Source organism: Stegostoma tigrinum, chromosome 11, assembly GCF_030684315.1.
Source record: "Stegostoma tigrinum isolate sSteTig4 chromosome 11, sSteTig4.hap1, whole genome shotgun sequence".
Classification (NCBI taxonomy): Eukaryota; Metazoa; Chordata; class Chondrichthyes; order Orectolobiformes; family Stegostomatidae; genus Stegostoma; species Stegostoma tigrinum.
Genome location: NC_081364.1, coordinates 29568057 through 29591795, shown reverse-complemented (window position 1 = coordinate 29591795; position 23739 = coordinate 29568057). Strand labels below are relative to the sequence as shown.

At 42.0% G+C, this 23739-nt stretch overlaps 1 protein-coding gene across 3 annotated transcripts in view; it reads right to left on the bottom strand.

The window, feature by feature from the left end:
• The window catches only part of LOC125460565 (voltage-dependent L-type calcium channel subunit alpha-1D-like), a 556326-nt gene that overhangs the window by 242098 nt on the left and 290489 nt on the right, over window positions 1–23739 (bottom strand). For all 3 annotated transcript variants that reach the window (XM_059649877.1, XM_059649878.1, XM_059649879.1), the window contains exons 13-19: window positions 18668–18893; window positions 17779–17986; window positions 16436–16556; window positions 13272–13386; window positions 8658–8748; window positions 8483–8534; window positions 1780–1906 (exon numbers count right to left, since the gene is read on the bottom strand). In XM_059649877.1, coding sequence (XP_059505860.1) covers window positions 1780–1906; window positions 8483–8534; window positions 8658–8748; window positions 13272–13386; window positions 16436–16556; window positions 17779–17986; window positions 18668–18893 — 940 coding nt within the window. The remainder of the gene's footprint in view (window positions 1–1779; window positions 1907–8482; window positions 8535–8657; window positions 8749–13271; window positions 13387–16435; window positions 16557–17778; window positions 17987–18667; window positions 18894–23739) is intronic.

The window sequence follows — 23739 nt, the reverse complement described above, 5'->3', positions numbered from 1 at the left end:
AAATGTTCAATACAAAAAAGGTTCCCTATTCATTGGGCTGAATTTTACCAGAAATCAGTTCAGCATCAGTTATCATGTGTTTCATAGAGCATTGCTCTCCATGAGTTCTAAAGAGGATTCCCCACACTTGTCCGAAACTTGCCTTCTCAGCTTTGCACTATGTCTCTATAGTGCCCTGCTCACTGTATCTTCCCACTAGCCAAGACATCCCAGGATTCCCAGCATTACAGCCATACTTGAGACAGTTGTGCGCCAGGTCAAGCACCCTCAGTCCGGAGCTGCCCTGCACAGTTCCGCAATTCAACAACAGTCACACTGAGGGAAGCTCACACCCTGGTTCGTCGTCAGGAATCTGGAAAGTGATGGTGGATGGGGTGGTGCACAAGAGGGCTGTCCTCTTCCCTCAGGACTGGCAGAGGTAGCCACATCACCAGACCCTGCATGCCTGGATTGAGGGTACTCCACCCCACCAGGTCAGTGTTGTGAAGGAATGTGTAGCAACGCCAAACGAAGGTCCATTTCTTGTAGGTACATACTACCAAACTCTATTACCTCATGCCTACTCTAACTTCGTCATTAGTGAGATTGATTCATGGATATTGCAAGATGAGCTCAAGAATGCTTGGAGCCACAGTTTGTTCCTCATATAGTTAGTCACTGCTTAAGATTCACATACCTAAAATAGATGGATATCCATTAAAGCTTTTGTCCTTTGAAGGGACTCATATTGCGCAAAAGTGGAGCCCTTACATCACAGAATGAAACACTTACACCATGCACTCCAGGTGGAGCGACACACATTTTCATTTGCATTGTACACTCACATTATCCCTTATGCATTGCAGCGCCCAAGCTACAATGGCCAAAATGGAGATCCTTAGCTTCCTTCCTGCAGCTGTGAATGCTGCTGTCTCTCTTGACTTGACTTTTACTGGATAGGCCCTCAGGGCCAACCAGGGCTCACCCCCTTAACCAACTCAAACAGACATCCTGAATGATGAATGACCAGACCTCTGACTGATTTGGTGTTTTGGTTTCCAGATGACTTACTACAACTTTCCAGATTGTAGTTCCAGTGCAACCAGAACTGACCATGCCCCATCTCCTGGATTGCAGAAATACAAACTCCCTCATCCTCACCAACCCAACTGGCTGGCTGATTGTGTCCAAGAACCTGGACAAATAGTAGAGGCTGTTCTGATTTACTGTGCCAGGGCCTCCATACTGAAGACTGGATAAACCATCCATGGACAACCAAGCAAATTAAAAACAGTATCAAATTAAAAGAAAAAAATAACATTCATAAACTTACTTATGCCACCTAAATAACCTACAAGAAAGGATAGCTCCTGCACCACACATCCAAACTCTCTTTCTATACATCTTTATAGAGCCTCTTCAAAGGAATGAAGCACATCATATGCTATTCTATATCTTACTCCTGTCTCTGAGTAATTAAGTTATTCCAACCTGGCACTGAAAGATAAAAGCAATAAAATTAATAATAATGATCTAGTTTGTGCTTCTGGTTTAACTTAGTCAATATTTTTCTTTTTAAAATTGGCACAAGTAAAAATCAATTAATTTAATGACAATTTAGAATATAATTGAATTATAGCAGTCAAGACAATTTATATTACAAAAAATTAATCAATTATACTTTTATATTGTCAACAAATTAATTAGAATTTTGTGTCAAACATTATTCAATTACTAAGCACCATGTTTAATTTTGAGTGAAAACATAGTATGCCTGAAAACATAGTATGCCATACATACGGATTGGTATTACTGAAGATGAAGAAAGCACTCCCTTCTGGAATAGGCACAATTTTTTCCTTCAAGTTCAGATCTGCCAACCTTTGAGGTCGAGGTCCAACTGGTATTTCTGGTTCATCATCATCATCTTCATACAAATGAACAAGCAAAACAGTTAAGCATTCATCCATTCTTACAGCAGGAAATAAAGCTATTCTTCGTTAAAGTATTGCTTTGAAAATGTCTTAAATTTTACAAATAATAATACTTGCACCTTTTGAGAAAACTTTTGCAAAACTGATTATTTAAAGAACAAGTGAAAACATAAATGTGGTTGTTAATATTTGGAAAAATAACATTTATATAACTTATTCAATTTTTGCTTTTATAGTAGAACAGAATTATACTTTTACTGCACTTAGGTATAAATTAGACAAATTATGACCCACATTGTTTGAAAAATGCACGACAATGTAGATAATGATTGCCATCATGTTATGAATGAAAATTAGTGACACCAATTATGCCTATTGAACAAGCCACGACCTAATGCTGAAATTATTGGGGCCATTTAAAAATTACAAAAAGCAGATCTAAAATACACAGTATCAGGATCCAGATAATATCAAAACTCCCTCCCACCTTACACAAATTCAAAACATATCCATAAGATCTCTATAAAATGGAATTTTAACCTCTAGTTAGCCGATTGTATGCATGGATCACTCATCTGATATATACAGGGGAAGGTCCAGTCTATTGAGAAGGCTGAGCTTCATTAATATATATCTGGTGACTTGCACGCCAATAATGTACACCCAGCTGCAGCTCACCATTTCTAGATAAGCATAATGTCAGGAAATCTAGAAGTTGGCCTCACACAGAAAAAGGAGGCACCCTGCAACTAGTACACTCTAGCTATGTTACACCAAAGTTGAAAATAGTGCCTGCTGAAATCAGTGAACACAATGTCAGTCAAGTGGATGTTTATTCTGGATTGTGTTGAAGAATGTTTTAAGTATTGATGGAATAGTATCTATCCAAGCAAATGGAAATTATTCTGACATAATCGTGGCTTGTAATCGAATGACAGGTTTTGAGATAGTTAAAAGGCGAGCCACTTACTATGGAATACTTTGTGTCTAACTTGCTGTATTAATGATGAGATAATCCATGAGCTCACTAAGCCCAGATGACTATATTCATCCATTGTCTGTGAAATTATCATTACCCTGAATGTTTTGTCTCAAACCTTCTTCTGTATTGTGCAGGAGACATCATCCAAATCTTCCAGCATACATGCAGTTGCAACAAGGTCAGCAATTATCTAGCAGAACCAACCAATACATCATCATCATCACTTCCACAAATGCTACCTTTCAAATTAAAAGGAGCACCAGAATTTGAAGCAAAGGCTGTCTTGTCTCATATCCAGGCAATCCTGACCAGAGCCATGTAGTCACTACGTTCACATTTATTAAATTTAAGCATTCTACCTGCCCAAAACCAATTCTAGGTTGAAATCAACCACTGGATCGATGCTAAGCTGTTGATCTCAGCCAACATGTGAGTCTGGCAGCTATAATTAGACCCACGTTCTTCAGTATTAGGACTAAATCAGTCATTGTCGCGGTTCGCGGTAAAGTCACCACATCTTGCCAGACCACAGGGCTGCTGTCTCATTGGAGACATAACTGGTAATGGTTTAATGAGGGAAGCGACAGAGAAAGATAGTCCATCATGGTAACCTCAGCAGGAATTAAACCCATGCTGTTAGCATCACTCTGCACTGCAACCGACACATCCAGCCAACTGAACTAACCAACTGCTCTAAAAATATGTGTTCATTGATGTCAGTTGAGAACAGGGTGCAGACTTAGCTGTGTTGTTCTCCAGTCAAATAGTCAGTTGGGCAAAAGTCATGAAATGAAGAAACCTGAAATATTAAAGGCAACATGTGCCAGTTGCTACAGTCCTACATTAACAATTGCCAGAAATACAAATCGAACGAAATTTACGTCAACATCAAAGTCAAGTCTATGTAACAATGATAGCATAAGAAACTGGCAATGTAGTTAATCATTCTACCCTCAAGCCTGTGCTGCCATCCAAGAACAGGATGTGTCTTCCATTTCAACTCACTCTTCTTCCCTAGCCTCATCTCCCTTGATTCGGTTAGCACTCAAAAATCAGAAATCACACGACACTGGGTTATAGTCCAACAGGTTTACATGAATACACAAGTTTTGGAGCCTCAGTCCTCCTTCAGGTGTTGGAGAGAGAGAGAGAGGGAGAGAGAGAGAGATAGTATCAGACACAAAATTTAAAAGTAAAAGATCAAAGGATCACACCATTGAGGAGAATATACCAAACAAACTAAAGATGCTGTTAGTGATAATGGGAACTGCAGATGCTGGAGAATCCAAGATAATGAAGTGTGAAGCTGGATGAACACAGCAGGCCAAGCAGCATCTCAGGAGCATAAAAGCTGACGTTTCGTGCCTAGGCCCTTCATCAGAGGCGGGGATGGGGTGAGGGTTCTGGAATAAATAGGGAGAGAGGGGGAGGCGGACCGAAGACGGAGAGAAAAGAAGATAGGTGGAGAGTATAGGTGGGGAGGTAGGGAGGGGATAGGTCAGTCCAGGGAAGACGGACAGGTCAAGGAGGTGGGATGAGGTTAGTAGGTAGGAAAGGGAGGTGCGGCTTGGGGTGGGAGGAAGGGATGGGTGAGAGGAAGAACAGGTTAGGGAGGCAGAGACAGGCTGGGCCGGTTTTGGGATGCAAGGGGGAGAGGGGAAGAGCTGGGCTGGTTGTGTGGTGCAGTGGGAGGAGGGGACGAACTGGGCTGGTTTTGGGATGCGGTGGGGGAAGGGGAGATTTTGAAGCTGGTGAAGTCCACATTGATACCATTGGGCTGCACGGTTCCCAAGCAGAATATGAGTTGCTGTTCCTGTAACCTTCAGGTGGCATCATTGTGGGACTGCAGGAGGCCCAAGATGGACATGTCATCTAAAGAATAGGAGGGGGAATTGAAATGGTTCGTGACTGGGAGGTGCAGTTGTTTATTGCGAACCGAGTGGAGGTGTTCTGCAAAGCGGTTCCCAAGCCTCCGCTTGGTTTCCCCAATGTACAGGAAGTCACACCGGGGGCAATGGATACGGTATACCACATTTGCAGATGTGCAGGTGAACATCTGCTTAATATGGAAAGTCATCTTGGGGCCTGGGATGGGGGTGAGGGAGGAGGTGTGGGGGCAAGTGTAGCATTTCCTGCGGTTGCAGGGGAAGGTGCCGGGTGTGGTGGGGTTGGAGGGCAGTGTGGAGCGAACAAGGGAGTCACGGAGAGAGTGGTCTCTCCGGAAAGCAGACAAGGGTGGGATTGGAAAAATGGCTTGGGTGGTGGGGTCGGATTGTAGATGGCGGAAGTGTTGGAGGATGATGCGTTGCATCCGGGAGGTTGGTGGGGTGGTGTGTGAGAACGAGGGGGATCCTCTTAGGGCGGTTGTGGCGGGGGCAGGGTGTGAGGGATGTGTTGAGGGAAATGCGGGAGACGCGGTCAAGGGCGTTCTCGACCACTGTGGGGAGAAGTTGCGGTCCTTGAAGAACTTGGACATCCGGGATGTGTGGGTGTGGAATGCCTCATCGTGGGAGCAGATGCGGCGGAGGAATTGGGAATAGGGAATGGAATTTTTGCAGGAGGGTGGGTGGGAGGAGGTGTATTCTAGGTAGCTGTGGGAGTCGGTGGGCTTGAAATGGACATCAGTTACAAGCTGGTTGCCTGAGATGGAGACTGAGAGGTCCAGGAAGGTGAGGGATGTCCTGGAGATGGCCCAGGTGAACTGAAGGTTGGGGTGGAAGGTGTTGGTGAAGTGGATGAACTGTTCGAGCTCCTCTGGGGAGCAAGAGGCGGCGCTGATACAGTCATCAATGCAACGGAGGAAGAGGTGGGGTTTGGGACCTGTGTAGGTGCGGAAGAGGGACTGTTCCACGTAACCTACTAAGAGGCAGGCATAGCTGGGGCCCATGCGGGTGCCCATGGCCACCCCCTTTGTCTGTAGGAAGTGGGAGGAATCGAAAGAGAAGTTGTTGAGGGTGACGACGCGTTCGGCTAGGCGGATGAGGGTGTCTGTGGAGGGGGAGTGGTCGGGCCTGCGGGACAGGAAGCAGCGGAGGGCCTTGAGGCCATCTGCATGTGGAATACAGGTGTATAGGGACTGGACGTCCATGGTGAAAATGAGGTGTTGGGGGCCAGGGAATTGGAAGTCCTGGAGGAGGTGGAGGGCGTGGGTTGTGTCACGGACGTAGGTAGGGAGTTCCTGGACCAAAGGGGAGAAAATGGAGTCCAGATAGGTGGAGATGAGTTCGGTGGGGCAGGAACAGGCTGAGACAATGGGCCGACCAGGGCAGGCAGATTTGTGGATTTTGGGAAGGAGATAGAAACCGGCCGTGCGAGGTTGGGGAATAATAAGGTTGGAGGCTGTGGGTGGGAGGTCCCCTGAGGTGATGAGGTCATGAATGGTGTTGGAGATAAAGATGCTGTTACATTCTTTAACCAGTTAGGTTTTAATTGGCTAATATCTACATGTAAATCCCCAAATTCCTTTCAAGTCATGGTCCTGTGATAAAACCTTTAGTTCTCTGTGTAAAGGAGAGGTGATGTTTGAGGTCAGACAATGCGTGTTTGGTGTGAGGGCTTGTCCAGAATCTGTGTTTTAGTTTGGAGTCTGACTGGTTTTATTCCTTAAGTAGGAAATTATAAAACACCACACTGACCTTCTATAAAGTTGTATGCACTTTGAACAAATTCGAATGTGCCTGCAAATACAAATTCACCCCACTGATTCAGATGCATCTGTGGGAGAGAGAGCACACCCTCGCATGCAGGTGAGAGGTGGGGAGGGAAATGTATCCTTGGTGTGGGGTCAGGTTGCAGGTGGTAGATGTAGCGGAGAATGATACTTTCAATCCAGAGGTTAGTGGGGTGATACGTGAGGTTAAGGGGGATTCTGTCTTTGTTCTTGTTGTGGGGAGGGAACATAAGGGCAGAGATGCGGGAAACGCAAGACACGGGGTTGAGAGTATTTTCCATCACCGAAGGGAGCAAGTTGTGGTCCTTGCCATAAGACATCTGGGATGTTTGGGAGTGGATCGCTCCATCATGGGACCAAACACAGTAGAGGTGGAGGAATTGAGAGTAAGGGATTGCATTCTTGCAGGAAGGTGGGTGAGAGGAGTTGCAGTCTAGGTAGCTGTAGGAGTTGATGGGCTTGAAATAGATATCAGTTCTGACATGGTTCTGTTGTCCGGTCCACACTCCCGACTAACCCCACCACCCGCAATAGCTTTCCCTGAAACCACAAGAAGTGCTACACTTGACCCTACACCAACCCCTCACCTCCAGCCAAGGAACCAAAATAATTTCCACAGCAGGCAGAGGTTCACCTGCCAATGTGGTCTATTGCATCCGCTGATCCCGACATGGTTTCCTCTACATCGGTGAGACCAAGCGGCGGCTTGAAGACTGCTTTGTAGAGTGCCTGCGCTTTGTTTGTGACAAACGACAACACCTTCCAGTCGTGAGCCACTTCAACCCCCCCTCCTACTCCCTGGGCAACACATCCATCCTGGACCTCCTCCAGGGTCACAACGATGCAACCTGGAAACTGGAGGAGCAGCACCACATATTCTGCCTTGGGAGCTACAACCCAATGGTCTCAATGTGGACTTGGCCAGTTTCAAAATCTCCCCACCGCGCCCCCCCCGCCCCAGCCTCATCCCATGGCCAAACCTCCCTCTCATCCCCACCTCCTTGACCTGTCCATCTTCTTTCCCACCTCACTGACCACTGATCAATCTCCTCCACTGCCAACCTACACTCACCTACCACCATCCCACCTACCTTCACCAGCCCCACCCTTCTTCGCTACTTACTTCAGAGCTTCCTTGCCCCCTCTCACTTTCTGGAGAAGGGTCCTGACCCAAAACGTCAACTTTCCTGCTCCTCTGATGCTGCCTGGCCTGCTGTGTTCCTCCAGCTCCACACTGTGTTATCTCTGACTCCAGAATCAGCAGTTCTTACTATCTCTGACTGAGGGTCCGAAAGTTTGTGTTTTCAAATAAACGTGTTGGACTCTAACCTGGGTTAGTATGATTTCTGACCTTGTCCACCCTGGTCCAACACCAGCACTTCCACATTTATCACTCAAAAGGTTTCACCTTCTCAGGCTTAGATATGCTCTAAAAATGAACATGCATAGCCCAGGGAAATCCTTTATTTTGCTGAACTAAGTGAAAGCCTGAGTAATACTGTGCAAGGCCTTTGCTAATGCTGTTGTGCAACTAACTTACTGAAATCTGTGGGATCCCAATATGTGCAAAGTGCATTTGCCCTCAAAACAGCATACTGTACTTTAAAAGCAATTGTTTGGCTGTAAGATACAGACAAGTGCTGAATAAACTCAAAGTTTCTCTCTTTCTTAACTGGCAGGAGGTACATGACCAAGTCCCCAGCGAATATTACTTGCATTTTTTTCTTTTTATCAAAGATCATTTTGGGGTTCAGAAGTCAGTATAAACAAAGTTAGATGTATAAATCTGTTCACCATTAATCAGTGGTGCAGCAAGCATGTGTGATCGGATTATCAACAGGTAGTATCAAAATAAATATCCATGTGCTAGTTATTCCACAAATAAATTTCTTTACAAAATAAATCAGTTTTTCATACCTGGCACATCACTGGGTGGATAAGGATCCTTATCATCTTCATCAATAGAAATCTTTGAAGCATTTAAGAACATGATTATCAAAAATTATTCATTTCAAAATATTTACAGTCATAATCAAAGATGGCATTGTATCATTTAAATGTAGTTTTCAACTGAAGCTTGAGGTAGTTTTACCTGAGTGCCAGTAAGTACTGTCCTGTCATTGTTTTCGCTTACTCCATCAAGTTCATATTTCACATCCACTCTTTGTTCTGAACTGGCAGTTCTAAAAATAATATACATTTGATATATTTTAACATTTGTCCAATGAACAGTGCTGATATACTTAGCATAAATAAGCATAATTTGGTCTCTTAAGAGCTGAAATAATTGTGTACGCTTGTGGTAGGGACCCAAGTGTAAGAACACAGGAACGGTCAGATTATTGTATTCTAAGCCAGAAAACCTTGAATCCAAATGTCAACAAGGCGCAAACTTTCCAAGTGGAAGAAATTAGTTCCATGACACCATATATCAGAGAAAAGCAAGGGAATTGCACAGTCCTTGCCACAGTATGATTCCTGAGCACTCCTGAAAGTTGGGCAATGGAAACAGATTAGAACCTCACCCAATATACATTCGATGTATTTGTGCCTGACAGAGTGACTTCTATGAGTATGTTCTTCTTTTTCTAAGATATTAGAAGGCCATTTCGATTCATATAAGCTAATAAATGGGAAGAAAAACTTAACTCAAATGATATTTGCTCAAGTTCTGTTTTGTTATATTTCAGAACAACACCTGCTTTCCAATGTCACCATTCCTCCTAAATTGGAATTCTGCATGGCTATACTGTTTGTGTGTTAGTTTTTGATAGAACCACTAGGGGTGCTTTGAGTAGATATTTTGCCACCAACCCTTCTAGATGATACCAGTCTATACTATTGATGTTGCTGGGCAAATGATATCCAAACCGTGTCTATCTTTTGTCAAAGTATCTATCTCGATTAACAGTAAATAGGTTAATTACATGTTGTTTAGTAGCTAGTTTCATTACATTTGAGATATAATAACCGCGTGAGAGACAACTGGGCTCAAGTTAACATCAAGTATACACTTTTAACTTAGCTACAACCTGTTAATACCAAGAACAAACATTGAAACGCTATATATCCATTGCGAAATGCATGCAGAACTGCTGTGGTACATAGAACCCTGGTTAGCCCTTCCTGGATCAGCCCTTTCTATCCTGGAATGTACCTTATCATGTCAGTTAAACCTCTCAGGTGCTATCTGCTGATACAGCAGCACTCAATGTGAAAGTGTGATTCCAGTATATTAGACATTCTGGGTTGTTTTCTTCTCTGAGTTCGTGTCAATGGCTACAAATGAAAAAGCACTTGATCCATTATTTAACACATTTTGCAATGCAAGTTGACCGAATTGTCAGACGCATTTAAGACATGTAATAAATATATATTTTGTTGTAAACATGGAATTACCTCAGATTTAGCTTCTCAAAACCCCGTACAAATCTTATTGTGAACACTACATTATGTCGGTGAAAACTTACAATATAAAGCAGTAATCTAAGCAAAAGTAACAAAAATGTTCTTAAAAAAAAATTGATGTAGCTTAATCCCCTCCATATAGACATCACTGCAGCAGAAAGTTTTGACTTTTTTCTCTTCGACTGACTTGCAGTACCAGGATGTCAATGCTTTTTTTAATTCATCACATCAAATGTTTTCTTTATCATGTGTTTTAGAAACATAGATTTACATTATGATAATCCCAGCTGATAGTAATACAGGTCAAGTCAGAGCCCAGAGTGAGAGCAGGTTTGAGAGATCATCAATTTTATTGTGTTTGCAAACAGGAGGCTGGAAGGACAGAGCACGCCAGGCAGCATCTGGAGGAAAGGAGCAGTTAACGTTTTGGGTATTACCCTGCTCCAGCACAGAAGAAGGGTAATATCCAAAATATTGACTGCACCTTCTCTCCAGATGCTGCCTGATGTGCTGTGTTCTTCCACCTCCTGGTTGTCTACCTTGGATTCCAGCATCTGCAGTTTTGTCTCTTATTGCTTTTGCAGTTTGGTTTCCATGGTTGTTAGTCATGGAACATATTCTTACAACAAAAGAATGTAAATGTAAACGCGTGAAAGAAAACAAAAAAAAATCTGTGTAGAGTCAGAGGGATGTACAGCATGGAAACAGACCCTTTGGTTCGACTTTTCCATACTGACCAGGTATCCTAAATTTAGCTAGTCCCATTTGACAGCATTTGGCCCATATAACCCTCAAAACACTGAAAGCAAAAAATGCTGGAGATCATAACAGGTCAGGCAGTATCCAAGAAGACAAAGCAAGCTAACGTTTTAAGTCTAGATGCCATTTCATCAGAGCTGACGTGAAGTGTGGACGGAGCACACTTATGCAATGGATGGGGTGGGAAGAAAGGATGTTGATAGTTCAGATTAAGTGATTGGTATGTGAGAATGGCAGAACAATGCTGTGTCTAACTGCCAAACTGAATAGAACCAACAGTCCCACTGGATTTGGGGGAGGGGAGAGGGGAATGGTAACAGAGAATGCAACAAGTAAAGCTAAAAGCATGGGAAGGAATGGAAGAGGGTTAACAACCTGAAGGTGCTGAACTTCATATCAAGCCCAGAAGGCTGTAAAGTGTCTAGTCTGAAGATAAGATGTCGTTCCTTCAGTTTGCGATTATGATTCACTACAGCATTGCAGCATGCCAAGGACAGACATGTGGGCATGTGAGCAGGATGTTATTTCAAAATCTCCGGCTACAGGAAGGTCAGGGTCATGCTGCACACAGACCAGAGGTGCTCTGCAAAGCAGTCACCCAGTCTGCATTTGGTTTCTCCAATATACAATAGGCCAAACTGGGTGCAGCAAATACAATACACTAGATTGGAGGTGGTACAGGTGAAATGCAACTTCACCTGGAATGACTGTTTAGGCCCTTGCATGATGAGCAGGGGAGGTGGTGGTGGAGCAGGTTTTGCATCTTCTGCGGTTACATGGGAAGGTGGATTGATGTTGGCGGTTGAGGAACAGACTATGGTGTCCCGGAGGGAACAATCCCTGCAATGTAACACCTTTGCTCTTGCAGGGAGACCAGAAATGAATGCAATGTTCCAAAAGTGGCCCAACCTTTGTTCTGAACAGCCACCACAGGATCTTCCAAATCTTATACTCAATGCACTAACTAATAAATGTAGGCATACCAAATGCCTTCTTCACTACCGCTATACCTGCAACTCCACTTTGAAGGAACTATGAACCTGCACTCCCAGGTCTCTTTGTTCGCCAACACTCCTGAGGACCTCAGCATTAGGTGTAAACATCCTGCCCTGATTTACCTCCCAAATGCAGTACTTCACACTTATCTAAATTAAACTCCATCGGCCCATCTGATCAGGGTCTCGTTGTACTCTAAGGTAACTTTCTCGGCTGTCCATCAATCTTGATGTCATCTGCAAACTTACTAGTCATAAGTCCTATATTCACATCAAAATCATTTATATAAATGACAAAAAGGAGTGGACCCAGAACCAATCCTTGCAGCACATCACTGGCCACAGGCCTCCAGTCTGAAAAGCAACTCTACGCCACCACCGTCTGTCTCCTACCTTCGAGCCAGTTCCGTATCCAAATGGCTAGTTATCCCTGTATTCCATATGATCCAACCTTGTTAACCAGTCTACCATGCATAAGTTTCACAAATGCCTTAAGTCCACATAGACCATGTACACCACTCTGCCTTCATCAATCCTTTTCATCACTTCTTCAAAAAACTCAGTCAAGTTAGTGAGACATGATTTCCCACACACAAAGCCATGTTGCTTATCTCCAATCAGTCCTTGCCTTTACAAATACATGTAAATTCTGTTCCTCAGGATTCTCTCAAAATGTGCCCACCACTGAGGTCAGGTTCACCAGTCTATCATTCTCTGGCTTTTCCTCATCACCTTTCTCAAATTATAGCACCATGTTAGCCAACGTCCAGTCTTCCATCATGTCACCTGTGATTGCAAAACAACTTTGAAAGGTGTGACATAAAAACGAGAGGTTAAACTCTTTTCTGAGAAATATCTTTTTGATTCTCAAATCACAGTGAAGTATCACTCCCACCTTGAACTTTAACTTTAAAATTTATTATTCAATTGACTCATTCCAGGTTAAACGGCCTAAAGACTTTTTTTCAGTTCTGATGACCCAGAGATTCCTTTGCAGTCCTGATAATCTGGACTTCTTTCCAGTTCCCCAGAGGCTTCTACAAAGTTTGGTCAACCTGGAGTTTCTACTAACTAAAATCTTTCAGTCTGAGAATTATTACAAACTAACCTGCTCGTCTGAACAGAAACCTGATTCAGGCCTCTAACCAGCTCTTTGTATGTAGGGTATAAAATTTAATAATACAAACATTCAACAGTTTACAACGCAGGTATCTGACTGGGCCAAATAACTTAAATCACGTGTTTTATCTGAAATTATACATTTAGTTCAGTGTTTCAAAATATTTTCTCATCTCATAAAAGTAGTAAGTCACTAAAGATTTTAAAATCTAAATTTACAGATGATAGATGGATATAAATATCCAGATATTTAGATATTTATAAATATCTAAAAAGGTATCTATGATATCTTTATCACAACATACAACTTCAGACAAGTTTAAAATCTGCATTAATATTCCTTGGGCTGTGACTGCAGAGTTGTTACAAATATAGCTTCTTCAAAATTTATAACATCCCCAATGTAAAATAAGATAATGGATTACCTGGCACTTCTTTTCCTTTCTTTTTCTTCCTCAGTTTCTTTTTGCACGGTATTTAAGCTTTCAGCATCAGCTAAATTATCAACAGCAATGGCCAAAAAGACATTCAGCAAGATGTCTAACAAAGATAACTTAAGGAAAATGTTAATACATTTTTGATTGTCCATTTAAATTATTTATTTTATTTGAAGATAATCACACTTTAGTGATCCAGCAAGAGGACTTTATTGTTCAGTTTCACTTTTAAGATGACTGTATTCCCTTTATCAACTTAAGTGCCACAGAAATTAACTTGCAACTGACACCGCCTACAATATCAAATACGATATGTCCAAATGTGAAATTTATTGGGCATTGCAAATAACTGTATAATTGCAGTGGTCTCTAAGGAAAAGCAGATGAAGAAATCTTAACTTCAATTTAACTTGGGATGTTTGCAGAATTTACAGATACCACAGCAGACAATAAAACCCAAAGGTACAGGCGGGGTATTTTAACTCTGAACACCATTATATCTCCCCAGATAGAACCAAACAGGAATGGTGAGAAGGCTGGGGAGCAGGGACAGAAACTCACAACAGGGCACAAAGAAATGGATCTTGTCATCAAGTTAAGTTGTGAGTTAGATTTTAGAAGCAATAATGAACAGGGACAAGATACAGATGCCTGGGAAGGGAGGGCTCTAGGTTTCTTTGTGGCCTTCAGATAAGTTTTTGAAAATCCAGATATGACCTCAGCAAAGCCATTGCAGATACCAAGAGGTGTTACCAGACCAAGTCTGAGGCCCAAACTAATCCCATGGACCCCCTTGGACACCCATGGACACCCAGCCTGTGGCCTACACAACATGACAGGCTACAAAATTAAGCAGAACAAAACAGTGAACAAAATAACATCCCTCTCTGATGTACTCAATGCCTCCTATGCTCGGTTTGAGCAAAATGCCAGGGGCATGGTGTTACCTGTCCTAAAAGCCCCAGACGCACTTGTTCCCTCTATTGCCACTGCAAATGTCAGATCTGTCTTCTTGAGAGCTAACACAAGGAAAGCAACTAGCCCAGAGTCTCTGGGGCGCACTCAGATTTTGTGCGGAATATGGAGTGCTTCGAGGTTATTCATGGCCCGCATCAACTCTAACCTCCCAGCCTGCCTCAATCCCTGTAATTTGCCTACCAGCAAAACAAGTCTACGGTGGATGCCATTTCCCTTGCCCTGCACTCATTCCTGCAACACCTGGATAACAAGGACACCTACAGCAGGCACTAACTAATATACAAAATCTCTGCCTTCAACATCGTAATCCCTACCAGACATCTCAAAACTCCAAGACCTAGGTCTTGGCTCTGCCCTCTGTGCCTGGATCCTCAGCTTCCTGACCCACAGACCACCATCAGTGAAGATTAACAACAGCATCTCCACAATCTGTCACCCCACAAGGATGCATACTCAACCCACTACTGTACTCCCAATATACCCATGATTTAGCCAAATTCCATACAAACACCATCTACAAGTTTGCTGATGACTCGACCGTGGTAGGGTGGATATCAAGCAATGATGAGTTAAAGTCAGGAAGGAGATAGAGAGCTTGGTGTTGTGCTGCAATGATAACAATGTCTCTTGTAATGTCAACAAAACAAGAAATGATTGTTGAATTCGGGAAGAAAGGATGAAGACACATTCCCGTCTGTATCAACTGAGCTGTGGTGGAGAGGGTCGAGAGCGTCAAATTCCTAAGAATGACAATAACCACAATCCATCCTGATCCTCCCATGGTAGACATGATGGTCAAAAAGGCACACAATGCCTCATCTTGCTCAGGCAGCTTAGGAAATTCAGCATGTCCATAAGGACCCTCACCAACTTTTACAGATGCACCAAAAAAAGCATTCTATCTAGGTGCATAACAACTTGGTACAACTACGGCTCTGTCAAGGATCGTAAGAAAATACAGAAAGTTTCTGCACAGCCCAGGCCATCACGGAAGCCAACCCACCATCCATGGACTCCATCTGCACCTCTTGTTGCCACAGAAAGGCTGCCAACATCAAAGACTTCTCCCACCCCAGTAATACACTCTTCCAACCTCTTCTATCAGGCAGAAGTACAGAAGCTTGAATACACATACCAACAGTTTCTTCCCTGCTATTGTTAGACTGCTCAATGGATCTCTCTAATTTCAATCTAATGTTGACCTTGGTCGTGTGCACCTCCTATGCAGCTGTAGCCTCATCTGCCCATTCTGTCTAAGCACCTTATGATCTGTATGTCTTGATTTGCTATCATCTGCCTGTATTGCTCACAATCAAAACTTTTCACTATAATTAGGTACATGTGACAACAATAAATCAGGGAATATCAGAATAGCCCAATTGATTTCTGAAACTTCAATGCAAATATTTTAAACAGCTACTGGAGACTAACGTGTACAGAATAAATTTGTTGCTGAAACCATTGAATAACTGTCAGGAGCTGTTTATGATAATAAAAACCTGTTCATTAAACAGAATTTTTCGTGTCAATCCTTTTCTAGAAAAATTGTCTCCTCGTTCAAGACAACCTTAAAAAAAAATCTAAATTTTCCATTGAGTTGTCTTACAATTGTCCACTAACTGCCAGCTTTTAACAGTGGCTTCAATACTGTCTTCACTGCTTTTGTATTTGAATAGTATCATCGGGCCCTAACTTCAAAAGTAATTAGTCACCACCTAGATTGGGATAGATGGCTTTGAACAGCCAAAAATCAGTATTCAAACACCAGTCAGCAGTAACAAGTCAAGAGCACACCAGGACAGGCCCAGTCATCATTTTAACCAATTCTTTGTCCTATTCTGATGGATGGGCAGGATTATAGAAGTGAAGTAGGTGAAACAACTGGTAATACTTCTAAACAAAAGGAGAAACTCCACAAGTCCAGCATGATCACTGGAGTGTGAAAACAGTTACTGTTTCAAGTCCATTGACTTTTCTTCTGAAACATTTTCATCTCTTGGAATACTACTAAAGAAAAATCAGAACGAGTAAAAAGAGGGAATCAACTTTGTACAGATATTCATCTTGTACTTTATGACAATGTACATTATACTGTCACTGAAGGAAAATATACTATTCTACATTTTATACTGAAAGCTATTACTCTTATCTGTTATAGTGTTTGAGAAGGATACAGTTACCACATATGAACAGAATGATGAAGTATATACAAACTATCATCCCTGAAGAGGATGGTCCACCATACGCCATAATTCCATCATACATCACCATATTCCAATCTTCACCAGTCAAAATCTATTTGAATACATCCAGAAATATTTTAACTAAATATGAACATGTTACACTAAATATTCAACTTTGTAATAAATTATAATAGCTTGTTGATAATTAAAAAAGTAATGGACACATTACACATAGCCAAAAACAACTTTTCCTGCATTTTTAGCTGATGCAAATGATGGGGCTGCAAAATGAACAATATTTTGAGTATCAAATGGAGAACAGGTTTGATCCTAAGTTGTCTGACTTTGTAATGGCAGCCCTTTACAATGAGGAAGTATTGTATGGAACCTCGGTATTCCACCCAAAAAGATTTCTACCATGAAATGTTTGTTAGAGCACATGTTAACATTAAATGTTAGACCACATTAGATCTGTTGTATTTCATCACTAACAGTCCCCATTAACAACAAGTGACCCTCCCAACCTGATTGTTAGCAACTCCTTTGTCTGTCCAACTGTCTCTTTCTCTCCTTGGGCTCTTTCCTATTGTTTACTCCCTACCCCACCCACCTCCCTTTTTTCTGCATATAACCTGACATTTTCCCAGCCACCATCAATTCTGAGGAAGGGTCACCAGGCTGAAAATGTTAACTCTGTTCTCTCCTTCACAGATGCTGCCAGACCTGCTGAGCTTTTCCAGCAACTTTGTTTTTTTCCTGATTTACAGCATCCGCAGTTCTTTTGGATTTTAATGGTTTTCAAGATTTGTATTTCTCACAAGTATAATCAAACTGTGCAATGAACTTTCATGTGTAAACAATTGAGACCGGGAATCAAAATGAACCTGAAATCCTACTCCCATGTAGCAATTATCTGCAGTATTCTTGTTACGCCTGGCTACTATTTTTTTTCTAATTTGTACATTGCCAGTGTAAAAGAAATCCATGCTTTCTTGAAAAAAGTTATCTAAAATGGAATCTGAAAAAGGTTGTCTGGCACAATTAGGAGTGTAGTTTAGAGAGTCAAGGCTCCAACAGTATATCACTAGATACAGTCATCTACAGCTCCTGTGAATGCAACTTGTGCTGTTGAAGTAGTCCATGGCTTTGTCCATGTGATGGTCAAGATTCTTGTACTACAGAAAAATAAAACATCTGACAAGGAAAGAAATTATTTCTGCCTGTAGACTATGTACAATGGAAGTGTAGATCCATTTGTGAAGGAGGAATATACAGTTTTGTTACATACAGGGTACAAACAAACTAATGCTTTATCACTGGCTAAGTACAATTACCTGAAATACAGTGAGAAGAGCTTGTGGAAAGTTATCAAAGGTACTCCGTTTTGTTTGTGTTTCATCAAAGTTAAATTTGCCACCAAAAAGTTGCATTCCCAGCAGTGCAAAGATAATAATAAATAGGAAAAGCAGCAGCAGCAAGGAAGCAATGGATCGCATTGAGTTCAACAATGAGGCTACCAGGTTACTCAATGATTGCCAGTGCCTAACAAAACACAATTACATTATTAGAAGACTGGTTTTAAAATAATCTTATCAGTAAGAGATGCAACTTCAGAAATTGTGATTAATCTATTCATAAAATGAATGAATTCAATACTATTTACAACTTCATAGTTCTGAAATATTCCATTTACTTATGTTAGTAACTGGGAAAAAGTATCAATTGCATCTCTAGTACTGCATATGCAGATAATTCCGTCACATATTAATATTCTGATAAAAGGGAAGGAAGCAAGGGAACTGGATTATTATTTTTACAGTTTCTCTATTTGCTTAATAACCTCACACTTTACTTAATACCTTTCAGAAAAGGCAACGCAGTTCTAATCACAAGATCCTTTGTAACTACAAATAGTTTATCAGGCACACTGTTGTAAAGTTCACACGTTGTCATTTTTAAGCTCCCTCAACATCCCGATGGCACTATAGAGTGAGAGCATAAACAGGAACTACCATGATATTACAGTAAATTTACTGATTTCCAGATCAAGAATATGTCTTGGCATTGAACAGGGAATAAAATATTTATTTATAAAGATCTAAAATACAACTTACAATGTGACAGTTAAGGATATGTAACTATGGGATCAAACTGAAATAATCTCTTTTTCAGAATAACACACATGACAAATAAGTTAATTAAGCCAAATATTGTCAATCTTACCTTGTCACTTTGAATATTCTGAGAAGCCGAACACATCTAAAGACTGAGATTCCCAAAGGAGACATAATTTCAAACTCAACCAGGATGGTTTCAATGATTCCTCCACACACCACAAAGCAATCAAAGCGATTAAAAAGGGAAACAAAGTATGCCTGCAGACCCAGGCTGTACATTTTCACTAACATCTCGCATGTGAATAGAGCCAGTAGGACTTTGTTTGCAATGTCTGTTTTATAAAAGGAAAAATAAAACGAAACAATGTATATACATTATTGACATAGCAAAGTCCTCAATCATGTTTACTCTTTCCACAGTTGACTTCTAATCGCTGCACCGTTGCTTTAATGTAACTTATTTAATGGAAACCAATTCAGGGTAAAACGACTTAACCAACTTAATGATAAACAGCCTAACATAAATCTCCAGAAACTATTATGCAAGGCATCTCAGAAGACAGTAGCTACAACAGAAAGTAAAAGAAAAAGTCAATACAAGACCTTCCATGTATGATCACATAAATGAAAAAAAAATGCATTACTGATGATAATTTTTGTATGCTGCATAGTGGAATTATTACAAGATGCTGAAAATTTTTTAAAAATTAGAAGTTGTAAAATAGCATTGAATAAAGCTCTTCAGAAAATGAAATATTGGCTGGGGTTTTCTGACCCCACGGAGGCCAGATTAGGAAGGAGGAATATTGATTGACAGTGGTGGAAATGTAAGCAGTTTAGATGTCTAATCTGAGGCCAATTGAACTTCTTAAGTGGGACAGTGAGTGGCACTTTCTACTTCCACAGAAATTCTGCCTGCAACAAGAGACATACCAACATATGGAAAGACCACTGCCCAGAGTTAGGCCCCCATTTATGGGCACTCCATGGCCATACAACCACGTTCTTACATCTCTGATGAAAGGTCTAGGCCAGAAATGTCAGCTTTTGTGCTCCTGAGATGCTGCTTGGCCTGCTGTGTTCATCCAGTTTCACACTTTGTCACCTTCTTACATTGCTGGTTGTTCCTAACTCCCGGGCCCTTCTCCAAATAGAACTCGAGAACGCTGAGCCATTAATGTAATCTCTCCATATTATACAGGCCACCATTCTTAACAGTAGTCCCCAAATGATTGGGCATAATGGATTGGTACCATCAATTTCCTTAACTATATCCTGTCACTGAATGAAATGGAGTTGGCCTACCACTTTTGGCTCCAGTAGCAGGATTTCTGCCTTCACAAAATTCAGCTTCACACATGGAATCTGAACTCAACAGACCATCTCACAGCAGCAAGACCACGAGAAGATGAGGAACCCATAAGAAACTCAAATGGGCTTTTCCATGGCAACAAAAAGAAGTACTGGGAAATGAATGTCCTGATTGTATTAAATCTCCATTTTGAAGTATTTGAGACGAGTACAAAAAAACCATCAAAAACCCTGCAAAAATGAATTGTCCACATTTTGGGTAAAGGCATGAGGTTTGACACATTAAATCTTCCCAAAACAAAAATTACTGACAACTTGAAGTGGCCTCCAGCAACATGAAGGAGGAGGATGCGTTCTCGTGGAATTAGTTTTAACATCTTGCCAAGATGATCCCTAAGATCTACTTCTCACCTTCAAACAACTGCCAAACCTGAAACAGGCCATCATTCGCAGCAAACTAACCATCCTTCAGAACAACATAACACCCCACAACCCTGCCATGACAACTTCTGCAAAAGACACCAGGTCATCAACATGGATACTACCATCACACATAGGAACACACCCATGACGTATATGGCAGAAGCTCATGTGACTTGGCCAATGTTGTCTACTTCATACAGTGTAGGTAAGGTGCAATGGCAAGACCATGCTATGACAACAGATGAATGGACACCATGCAATAATTGGCAGACAGGAGTGTTCTCTCCCAATCAGGGAACACTTCAGCAGTCAAGGGCATTCACCCTGCGATCTTCAGATAAGCATCCTCCAAGATGGCCATCGAGGTACACCAAGCATGCAGAATTGTTGAGCAGAAACTGACAGTCAAGTTCCATACCCATGAAGATGGCTTCAACGGTGATCTTGGGTTCATGTCACGCTCATATAATTCCACCATACTGGTTGTATTTGTAAATCTTCCTTCCTTTCTTGTTTTGACACAATACCCTAACTTGTTATGATCACTTTACTTAGTTTTTACAGTTTTGGATTACTTGTTACTCTGCTTAGACCCTAGGCATACGACCCATATACCTATCATTGTGTTCCAGCCATTTAATTTTTTTCCAGTACCACCTTATTTTTAGTTTTTTGTAATTACCTTTCTGCCTCAATTAATTGGGTTATGGGTAATCCCTTCAGTTGCTACACAACTGTTGACACTTTACTCACATCATCTGATCATTTTAATCATCTGCAGAGACTTACTATCCAGCCTGTCAAAACTCCATTTATACAATTTGTTTGACCTTTTGATCTCTCTGCTGATAAATTGTCTGCCTGTGTGCTTCTCTTCACTCTACCTGACAAAAGAAATATACTACAAAAGCTTGTAATTTCAAATAAATCTGTTGGACTCTGAACCTAGTGACATGTGACTTCCGACTTTGTTCATCATAGTTCAACACCTGCACCTCCACATCACGAAAATCAGAGCAGGTACCCAGAAACTTCAGCTCATCGCTTGCACTGAAGGACCTCCATGTTGCTGAGGACCAAACAGCATTTCAGGGCACAATGTATATGCACCAGCCAAACACATCCCTGGGCCATAGATGTTGGCATGAACATTTGAAAATGCCTCATGCCGATCACAGCACTACTATGATCAATTTGTAGTATAGTAAGGATGCACAGGCTTGCATTATAGGGTACAATGGCAACTTGCATTGAAAAATTGCAACAGGGACATCTCCCGGCACAGACTGACACCCAACTCTTGATTGGACCAGGCTGCATCACAGGGGTGCCCACTGAGTGATCCTGCGTATTTTTGTGTAGACAGGATTCTCAGCTTCAACTTCTAATGCTTGGTATAGGTGAGGAGGTGAAGAGTGGAGGGCCTGGCTACATCCACAGTGTCCTGGCTGGAGACCTCTGAGGAAGCTGTGTGAAATTCGTCTTCTGGCCAAGTGTCTCCAGGCACCATCATGTCTCCTTATGAGAAAGGGCACCTGGAGTGTTCTCCAAGATTCCCTGTACCCGTCTGCCAATCCTTTACTCCTGAGGACCAATGGCTGCAGCAGTGGAGTGCAGACATGTGTGCCCGTCCAGCAGAACCTGACGGCGCTGGACCTTGCTCTCCACGGCATCCTCTAACCTGTTCATTGAGGCTGTCAAATGATCAGAAGACTACTTCTGAGATTCTGGGCAATGACGGTCAGTGCATCCTACCCCACAGTCTGCTGTTCTTGATCCTCTGTGTTGTGGACGAACTCCCTTACTGTCGAATCACTGTGTCCTTTCCTGCATTCCTCTCTATGCCAGGAGTACAAAGACAAAGAAAAGAACAAAGAAAATAGCAAAGAAAAGAGCAAAGAAAATTACAGCACAGGAACAGGCCCTTCAGCCCTCCAAGCCTGCGCCGATCAAGATCCCCTGTCTAACTTGTCATCTATTTTCTAAGGGTGTGTGTCCATTTGCTTCCTGCTCATCCATGTACCTGTCCAAATATATCTTAAAAGACGCTATCATGTCTGCGTCAATCACCTCCGCTGGCAACGCGTTCCAGGCACCCACAACCCTCTGTGTAAAGAACTTGCCACGCATATCTCCCTTAAACTTTCCTCCTCTCACTTTGAACTCATGACCCCTAGTAATTGAGACCCCAGTCTGGGAAAAAGCTTCTTGCTATTCACCCTGCCTATACGCGTCATGATTTTGTAGACCTCAATCAGGTCCCCCCTCAATCTCCATCTTTCTAATGACAATAATCCTAATCTACATTTTTCTTGCCCAGCTACAGGGCTGTCATTGTGAGGCTTGCAATGAGCTGTCAGTATCTGAGCTGGTGCAGGAGGCAGGCTTGTCAATGCTTCCTCTGAGGCCTCAGTACTCTCATTCTCAGAGGTCAAATCTGCTCTGCCATTTCACGAGATCATGGCTGATCTAAAACTCTTCAGATCCACTTTCCTGCCTTTTCCCCTTAACCCTTGATTCACTTACTGATTAAAAATCTATATACCTCAGCCTTGAACAGACTGAACGACCCACCCTTGACAGCTTTAACCTAGTAGAGAATGCCATCAATTGAGTAGCGTCGAAGAGAAAGAATTCTTCTCATTTCTGTCTTAGATGGACAACACCCAACTGAAATTATGCCCTCTTGTCCAAGCTCACCCAAGAAGGAAAAGCAACATTTTTGTATCTATCCTGTTAAGCCCTCAAATAATCTTATGTTTCAATATGGCCTTCTCTAGCAAACATCCCTCATCACATTTTATAAACTTGCCTGCACCTATGACATCCGGTTCTACAAATCGCCGTACTCTGAACACTCGCCACTTCCAGATATCCCAGAATGGGCCAGCATCCCTGGCGCGCACACTATCTTTCAAAGGCCATTCTGAACCCTGACAAGCACTGTTAGTACAGAATGGATCTGCATGGCTCCTGACATTTTGCCTGACGCAGCAGAGTAGGGAAAATTGGTACTGTATTTTGTAGGCAGGGACCTGGAGATCCTGGTGGACAACATTGTGCAGAAGCAATATGTCCCCTTCCAGCCGGACTGGTTGAGAAGGCCACAACACCTGACCATGCCACGTCTAATGTTTTCACTCGGGTTAATATAGTCTCAACTATCTAGAAGAATGCATAGTAATGTATGTAGAAGATAAATGATCTTCTCTACTTCACCAGCTAAATGCTATCATCTTCTCTTGGATACCTCATACTCTTGGTGTGAAGTAGGTGCAGGAACACAAAGGTTCAATTTCTATCACTATGTTTTTTTAAACTGACTCATGGGATATGGGCATTGCTGGCTGGCCAGCATTTACTGCCCATCCCTAGCTGCACTTCAAGCTGTTTTACTCAATAATTTCCCTCAATTACTCCAACCAACATCACCTCCTAACACCA